The 9,740-nt window shown below is 37.4% G+C and overlaps 1 protein-coding gene across 1 annotated transcript in view; it reads left to right on the top strand.

Moving 5' to 3' along the window:
- ephb1 (EPH receptor B1) overlaps nt 1–9,740 on the top strand; it is a 262,922-nt gene that overhangs the window by 168,548 nt on the left and 84,634 nt on the right. Inside the window, exon 4 of the mRNA XM_016231011.1 lies at nt 7,668–7,823. Within this exon, the coding sequence (XP_016086497.1) occupies nt 7,668–7,823 (156 nt within the window). The remainder of the gene's footprint in view (nt 1–7,667; nt 7,824–9,740) is intronic.

Raw genomic sequence — 9,740 nt, 5'->3', positions numbered from 1 at the left:
AGAGTGAAAAATTTAAGGGGGTTTGAATACTTTCCGTACCCACTGTATATATATATATTTTTTTTTTCTATCTATCTAATATAAATTATAATTTGTTTAAAGTTTTAATAATAATTTAGACAAAAGAGTACATGACCTGAAAATAATCAGTCAATTTTAATATTGTGCATGCATGCTGCAAAAAGCAAATAGTTTTTCTTAAGCTTTTTCTTTTTAAGCATTTCACTTTCATATTTTCAGTTTAGTTAGTGTCCATTTTATGAATTTATTTTTATTATTAATAATAATAAGGATGATACTACTTCTGCTACTACTACTAATACCCCTGACTTAAACCCAATTGAGCATCTCTGGATAGACCTAAAAATGGCTGTCCACCAACGTTTACCATCCAACCTGACAGAACTGGAGAGGATCTGCAAGGGGGAATGGCAGAGGATCCCCAAATCCAGGTGTGAAGAACTTGTTGCATCTTTCCCAAAAAGACTCCTGGCTGTATTAGATCAAAAGGGTGTTTCTACTAAATACTGAGCAAAGGGTCTGAATACTTAGGACCATGTGTTATTTCAGTTTTTCTTTTTTAATAAATCTGCATAAATGTCAACAATTCTGTGTTTTTCTGTCAATATGGGGTGCTGTGTGTACATTAATGAGGAAAAAAAATTAACTTAAATGATTTTAGCAAATGGCTGCAATATAACAAAGAGTGAAAAATTTAAGGGGGTCTGAATACTTTCCGTACCCACTGTATAAACTAAACAAAAACAATAAAAGAAAAAAGCTTGTATTTTGGCAGTAGATACTGTTACAGGAGAGTAAAGGAGCTTGTGAGATTTGCGTGTGCATTAGTGCATGATGTGTTTGTATGTATGAAGATCTTTGTGATATTAAACTGTTTGCAATGTAAACTGTTACCGGTCCATGAAAGATCTGAAATGACGTAACTGAAGTTGGTGTGTGAAGCTGTTGGTACGCGTCTGTATATGCTGACTGCCTGTTTGGTGTGGTCGATTTTCAGGCTTCGATCTCATGGTTGCCTCCTCAGGCTTCGCCTACAGCTACAGAGATGGAGGTCTTCTCAGACAAACCACAGCAGAAGCCTGAAGCCAGGTGCTTGGCTGTTGTGTGTGCATTGTGTTTGAGCGCTCGCCCTCAGGGGGTGTCTTTCAGCTACAGGTATTTTACAGCAGATGTTGGTCCACTTTCAGGGTTCGAGAGTCTGCAAGTTTGACGGTTCAGCAAACACAATAATCTACTATTTAGCACAAAATGAACGCTCTTGTAAAATGACACCTCGCTCATCTAAATTTAAAATCTGTCTCATATTCTGGTAAAAGATTACTACAAAAAATTATTTCAAACACACGCCACGCTTTTACTGTCGTGCACTTACAATGGCAGTCCAGTGGAATCACGTCCAAATATAGTATACAGTATCCTTAATCCCAACTTTGTAGTATTCAAAAAGCATATTATACAGCAAATTAGTAGTAATAGTTTTATTTAACTTGCTAGAGTTGAAGTATATAACAATCATATTGCAAGTTGTGATACATACAGTCAGATTGCACCAATATTTTGATATTTTTACCTTCCTGGTATATAGTATATTAAAAGAACAAAAATTGTCCACATCAGAAGGGTGATTTAAACAACTTTACAGATTGTATATACACTACCTTTAAGATTTTTGTAAGAAATTATTACTTTTATCCAGTAAAAATACAATAAAGGGATTACAAGTGACAGTAAAATAATTTGTGATGATACAAAATATTTCCATTTCAAATACAGGAAATGCTCTTCTTTTGAACATTGTATTCATCAGACAATCCTGAGAGAAAAAAAAAAGAATCACAGTTTCCACAAAAATATTTGGTAACACAAATCTTTTAAACATTGATAATAATATGAAATATTTTTGTGCACCTAATCAACGTATTAGAATGATTTCTGAAGGATCATGTGACACTGAAGACTGGAGTAATGATCCTGAAAATTCAGCTATGCATAATATGAATAAATTACATTTTAAAATATATTAACATAGAACAGTTCTTTTAAATTGTAATTGTATTTTACAATGTTACTGTTTTTACTGTCTTTTTTTATAAAATAAATGCAGCCTTGGTGAGCATTAGTGACTACTTTTGTGGAAAATAAAATCTTACCAACCCCAAATAATACAAGTACAATTTATGTAAATATAAGAATATATATATATATATTAGGGATGTTCATATTAACCGTTTAACTGTTAACCGAACGTAAAAAAAATTGACAGATTAATGCTATTATTTTAAACGGTTTAAAAGGTATCCCCCCCCCAGGTATTTCAAGTAAGTTTGCTGCATGGTGAAAGAAAATTATGCTATACATATTTGTTTACCCACGGGGAAAATTCAAACCAGGGCATCAGTTTAAAAGTAGCCCGATTTCATGAGAAAAGTCTTTGCAAAAGACTTTGCAACCCTGCATCCAACACGAGCTTGACTGATCACGGGTCGAGAGTAGGATAGATGACTGACAGACCATGCTGGAGTATTTGCTGCTCAGCAGATCCTGAACTCACTGACAAATATCTGATCTTGTAAGATTAGATGTGCTCCTTAACACAGTAGTGTGCATGAAAGTGAACAGCGAGCAAGAATTCAAAAGCGATTTCAATACCCGCCTATTGATAGCGCGAAAATTATAAACAATATAAGAATGTTTGCGAGAGCGTTCACAAAAATCGCGGGAGCGGAACACACACATTGCGGGAGCGGACGGTAATGGTCAGAAATTCAGCAGGAGCGGCATTACAAAACAGTTAAATAAAAACTAGACACATTGTGCACTGAGGTAGGCCTGCTATTTATTTTTTATTTTTTATGTCTGACGAAAATGGTGCACCTACTTTAAGGTGCATAGGATTCATTGTGTTTTCGTTTTGTCATCTTAATGTTAATTATTTAATTGAAAAATATTTAGTGTAGGCCTATTTATTTTATTATTTTTATTTATTTTATTTAGTTTTTCTCTGTTCTCAGAAGGCTGCAGGTGCGTGATAATTTGACAGGTTGAGTTGTTGCTCCGTTGTTCTGTATGCTGCTGTTTGCACTTTAAAAAAAACAAAAAAAAACCTGTGAAACATTTTTTTGTATTTTTAATGGATCACAGACACTCATCCATTCTATTTTTATTTAATTCTATTTTATGATTTTAATCTTATCAGTTAACGGTTAATGTTCGGATAACAATTAACTGTTGTCGGTCGGGAAAATTAACCGAAATGAACATCCCTAATATATATATATGTCAGGATTCTGGACTGTCGTGTTTTGCCCCTGTTTCTGTTCCTGTTTGTCCTTATTTGGTCAAGTTCCTGTCCTCATTTAGTTTGATTATTAGTTGATTCCCCGCACCTGTCTATCCCTCGTCAACTCTAGTATATAATGTGTAGTCTGCCTCATGTTTCTTTGTCGGGTCTACTAATGCCGAGTTCACACTGTGCGATTTTCAAAGTCGTCGGGTCACCGGGGTTTTCACACTACACGACTATCTGAGGTAGCAGTCAGTCGCTGCTGTGTTCACACTTCACGCTGGATCGGCGACAGGAGGTTACACACTGCATGCCTTTACAATAGGAAGAATTGCCGACAACTCTGTCTGGTCCGCAAACTACGTTTCACAACAAAACACACGCGAGAAGTGATAAGGAAATAACGTGAGAACCCGCGTGTGTCCTCGAGCAAGACTGAATTATTAAAAAAAAAAAATATATATATATATATATAGCCCGCAAATTGTCTGTGAGCTGATTTCCAGCTACAAGGTCAAAAAGAAAAACTGATAATGCAGGGAACAGGGTGTTCTGCAAAGAGAGTTGGAGGTAAATAATTTTGTGTGTCGCTCCTTGTTCCTGAGTTGGATTTATCCTTGTGTCTTGGATTAATAAAGTTCCTTCCGGCAGCGATTGTGACAATATAGGCCTATATGTGTGTGTGTGTGTGTGTGTAAAATGTTTTAACATTTTTACATAGTAAGAAAAAATTAATTAGTAAGTACTTTCTTTTAATTTGGAATGATCGCTTCATTGACTTCCATTGTAAGCATCGGACCTTAAATGCCTTTGTGTTTTGTTTTTATAAATTAAGTCTAAGTGAATTTATTAGATAATTGGAGGATTTTAATTTTGGATATTTCTTTTTCTTGCATGAGTATCCACGTGCAGGAGTTTTACCGTCTGCTGTTTTGGTGAGTTCGAGTGGGCTGCAGGTGTCAGAGGTCATGGTTGCAGTGCTTGTTGTCGTAGTGATAAGCAGCCCTTGTTTTGTAACTGAGAATGTGGCGTTGTGCGGGATGAGTGAGGCAATGGAGTGTGATTGTGTGTGTGTCATATGGGCTGGGTCAGAAGCTGTCCGTCAAACACCCACACCTTCACACATTCTGCTGTGTGTGTGTGTGTGTGTGTGTGTGAGACGGGGGCTCCACACCAAATGTTCCTCTGATATGTGTATCCATTTAAGCTATTTTCTTTTTGTGTATCCTTTTAAGTTCTTTTAATTTCCCTCTTCCTCTTTCCTTTCCCTTTCTTTTCTTCTAATCTCTTCTTCTCTCCTCTGCTCTACCTCTCCCTATACAGTATGTCTATTCTCCTCTCTTTATCAGTAAACCTAAAAAAATTAACACTGAGCCAAACACACATGCTAAAATAACAACAACTTACTGACACATAGTAAGAAATGGTTATAAAAAAACTGAAACAGAAGTGAAACAAGTAGTAGGAAAGAGGAGAAATAAAAAGCGATACTTATCCTTTGCCGGTGTCCTGCCCGGTGGAATCTATGGTCTTTACACTCTTAGGTCTTACCACGACCGCAGCCGCGACCACTTCCGCGGTAAACTAAGCTTCTTTTTTATTCCTTTAACAAAACTCAAACTGAATTCAGCTGGACACACTTTCCTGTTTATCACAACAAATTGCCAAGCAAAGCGATACAGTAGGTATCTAGTAGAGTACTAGTTACTTTTTAGCCGGCGATATTTCATGAATTACCAAAAAATATTCATTTATATCAAAGATATATGTGAATAATAGCTACTTTGAACAAAACCCACTTTTATCTTATTGACAATATGTGAATTAGTGGTCATGATACAGGAATTTCTAAATTCAATACCTTGAAAAAATATCAATATTAAAGTACCCGTGAACCGGAAGCTGCAACTGACTTCAGTGCTGACAAACTGTGCTAATATACACCCACAAAGTCATGTAATACTGAAAAATGATAACCCTAACCTTTATCTCCATACTGTAATCCCAGATAGTCTGACAGTGATTCAGCTAAAATATTAGTGTCTGAGACACTGTGAGCACGGAGACTGTAGTGTGCACAGCTAATTTTTAATGCTTAGCTTAAATATGTAATATTAATTAAATAATGCTCATAAACGGCTGTTGAGATAGTATTCTCAAGTGAAATGAGTAGAGGCTTGGACCTGGAAACAGCAGTCCTTACGTCATGACTTAACAAGAGGATTCTCCCCAAGCCGTCAAACTGACGTCATCAGAGCCAGAACGCCATTCCAGAGCGGAAGCCAATTTTCAGTTTTTGATTAAAGATTATGACGGCAGACAATTTTTTTCCAGTGTATTGACTTGCATGGTTTAATTGTTCATCACAAGACTAGTATGTGCACTAAAAAGTAAGTAGGGTCATTTTTGATTTCATGACAGCTAATAATTTTCAATACCATTGGCAAAACTAACACATACTACTGTGTACTGCTATATAGATATTTTAATATTTAAAAAAAAATTTGCACATCCATTTTTTCAAGGCAGTCATTATTTCAAGATTATTATTTCAAGCTTTGAAATCGGTTTAATCCAAGTCTTCTGAAAAGACACATTCGCATATGATGAACAGATTTTAATATAGGCTTTTATTTACATACATATAAAAATTGATCAATTACCATTACAAAAATCTCAATCTTAAACATTTGCTCATTCTGTGTATTTGTGTCTTTAAAATAGGGTAACTTTGTTGCAAAAGCTTACAGCACAATGAATCTTGATTTCAAATTTGATTTCAAACTGAATTGAATTGGCAAAAAAGTACACATTCAGGAATACAATTATAAAACAAATCACCTCAATTCTGTTCAGGTATCCGAAATATAACAACACTGAATTTTTATAAGCAGTGATTTAAGAGCCATATATGTTAGACCTTTTTATTTAGATAAATGGATTTGGCCTCTAATGACTGTACAATGTAGTGATGCAGTTAGGCAGACTAGGATATTTATATGTACAAATCAGACAAATATCCCATTACAGAACATTTCTAGCATAAACTTACATTGTAAAGAAATTAAAGTTCCATCTTTGATTGTTGAAAGACATTTCACTTACAGCCAATACAATTTCCAGTAGGATTTTCATCGATCAGGCGTGGATCTCTTCTGATCTATTCTAAACTTTTGACAAAGTTTAATCCATGAGCAAAGTGAAATAATTTCTACTTTAAAAGCACGGAGAGATCGTGATTGCACAGTCTGCGCACAAGCACTGTCGGCGTGAGAGGACAGGCAGTTAATTTGTATAAGTTAGGCCTATTTGAGAGCTCTCATCCAGTTTTCTGCGATTACATGACTGTGTTCTCATGTTACAATAAAGCGCTCGCAAATTATGCGAAATACCGGCAAACCCCAAAATATACTAAAAAATTACAAGTACCCGAAAAAAACTACTTAATTACAGTAATGTGAGTAGTTGTAATTCGTTACCTCCACCACTGGAAGTGGCACTGTGTAAATTCAGCTGGATAAAACAAAAACGGTGTCTGTCTTCATTTCAGGCTGCAAAGCAGCAAAATGTGATTATTTTAAAGGGGGGGTGATTATTTTCTATACCCACTGTATGACAAAAATGCAAATGAAATGGTCAAAGTCCATCTAGCACATGTTTACGTAGAAAAAATGCAAAAACGTGCTTTGTGTGAACATCTCCCTTGACTCTGTAAACTGGGGAAAAAGAGTCAGGGGAGCGGCTTGTGTCTCTAAATCCAATCAGAAACACTCTTTTTCAAGCCTTTTTCTTGTTGCTTTTGCTGACATCAGGTTGGCTACTGTGTCTTGGGAGCACTCCGGTTCACTCATCTCACTTGAAACAGAAAATGTCTCGCCTTGCTCTCAAATAAGAACAAAAGCATGCTTTACTCTCATAAACACAAAGTTTTTGTCTGAAGTAAACTGACACTGAATCCTTCAGACACTTGTGCTAGCAATGCATTGCAAAACAATAGCATGTTCGAATTGTGGTGTATCACTCGTTAATAGAGGAGCATCATGAATTTCTCACATCTGAAGCTTCTAATGTTGTTCTAGTAGTCACCATATTACAAAAAAAGACTGTCAGCTCTTGTCCAGATCTGTTAAAAACACAAGGTTATGATATTTACTGGATGAGAAAGAAGGTATTATGAAGGTGTTTTGCAGCTCTTTGTAACAAGAAAGCTAAGTTCATCTACAAGTTTAACCATGAGAGCTGCAAGTGTAAAATATTTCCAACTATTCCAGATGAAATGGGTCTACATATTTTGAAGATGTTTTTAAGTGTAGAAGAGGTTAACAAAATAGCTCACTAACAAGAGCTTTCTCTCTCTCTTTAGCTTGTCCTCCAGGAACGTTCAAGTCCAGTCAAGGGACGGGTTTGTGTCTTCAGTGTCCGTCCAACAGCAGGTCCACATCTGAAGCCGCCACTATCTGTGTCTGCAGGAATGGCTACTACAGAGCAGACGGAGAGCAGCCAGACATGCCCTGCACTAGTGAGTCATTATAATCATCATCAACATATTACTGTTTTTGTCATTATCATTAGCATTAAACTGAAGCGGTCAGGTCACAACATTGTTTCAGGAGTAGTTTGAGAGCATAGATCTGCACCGGCAGTAAGTTGTAGACCAAACCGAACCAGCTAATGAGATCTACTGAGCCAACCTGACCAGAAACATCATGCCCTTTCAAGCAGTTGCATAGTTATCTGCATTTGAGGTGCATTACTTAGATTTACATGTATGTCTTTCTTACAGTATGTGTCTCTTTATTCTCAAAAATTCTGTTTTTGCAGGGTTTTTGTTTCATTTAATCCATTACTGTGAGGCTCACAAGACTGCCGTTTACACACACACACACACACACACACACACACACACACATACCTAAAGCGCTGCAATTAACATTATACAATTCTCATGTATAATTTGATTGCTAGTTCTCTCAAATCTTCAGTCAGAAATGTAGTGCTGCAGAGAAAGTTTATTCTTGGGCGCCTGCATTAATACATTTACTTGTTTCCAAAAGAACATCTTGAACTGTTAATTTCCCATTTTTAAACTGCTTCTGGGTCATTATTTGTTTACTCATTATTTACGTGAGTTACAGTCTGGAAATTTTGTTTTTGGATTGTGTCCATCTCTCTCAGAATTAATTTTAAAATAGTTTTGCATATCACATAATGGAGCTTAATGCTAAATACTACACAGTCACAGTTCTCACAGATTGTTTGTTTGTTTGTTTGTTTGTTTTACAGGTGCTGTTGATTTTTTTAATTTAGTAAACAGTGTGTTCTTAATATTTTTTTCATACACTGATGCAATTTGCTAGTAAATTGCACAAACTATTAACAACCAAGTGAATTAAATATGAAATGTTCTTGTAAAACATAATCCAATATTTTTTTAGTGTGTTGACTAATTTATAAAGCAAAAGGCATTTGAAAATGTGCAAAATATTGTATATATTAATTATTATAGTGTGAATGTTATAATTTAAAGGGTAGAACTGTACAGTTGCATTATTTGTGACTGTATATACAAACATATAAGTAGTATGAGGGTGCACTATAAAAGTGCCTTTTTGTGTTTGCAGTCCTGAAGAGCTGTTTGAGGTGGCACACGCTGTATTTGAAAGTTCTCTCAGCATTTTAATTCACCATTTAGAGTCTAAAATGGCGTTCAGTGAAACATATACAGATGGCAATTTGCGTTTCAGCACAACACCTGCTCTGAGGAAGCCCTGTGCTGGCACTTGGTCATTTTAATGTCTCAGATGGTGAGAAAGTGATTCAAAACGACTATTTCTCTATGAAATGCTGCTTGAAATTGTTTACGGAGCGTCTAGCAGTTACAGGGAGACTTAAAAAAAATAATAATTTTATATATATTGTGACGAGTCAGCTTCCTCCCCCTAATTATCATCATCACCCCGTCCCATAATCGCCACCCTTCGCCAGGCTCCCGACGGGAGTGGGTGTGTGAGAGAGGAGGGGCGCTGAAACAGCCGGGGCTGGCGGCGTGTGAGGGGGCACACCTGAACCAAATGGAGCCTCATCACCGCCGCTGTTTAAATGCCAGGCGCGCCTCTCCTCGGGAGACCGGTCTCTTTCCCGTGCATGCACGCTGGTGTCCTTGTGGGTCCAGGAGGGGTGCATAGAGGGATCTCCGTGCCGCCGACGATGCGAGCTACCGGACCCGTGGTCCGGACGAGGGCCTCCCCTGTTACACGGCCGTCGGGCCAGGAGCCCGGGCCGTCTAGCCCCTCCCCATGCCGGGGCCAAGGCGAGAAGGATGCAGCCGCTGGACAAAGCCGCCGCCCCTCGCTTCGCGGGCAGGAGAGGGGAGCGCGTGCGGCCGCCGGACTCCACCCCTTACCTGGACCCCTCCTTCCTGAGCACTGCCCTTCCC

The sequence above is a fragment of the Sinocyclocheilus grahami genome, unplaced genomic scaffold (assembly GCF_001515645.1).
Source record: "Sinocyclocheilus grahami isolate Dianchi unplaced genomic scaffold, SAMN03320097.WGS_v1.1 scaffold382.1, whole genome shotgun sequence".
Lineage (NCBI taxonomy): Eukaryota > Metazoa > Chordata > Actinopteri > Cypriniformes > Cyprinidae > Sinocyclocheilus > Sinocyclocheilus grahami.
The sequence above is the reverse complement of the archived record's forward strand: the minus strand, read 5'-3'. Positions and strand labels throughout refer to the sequence as shown.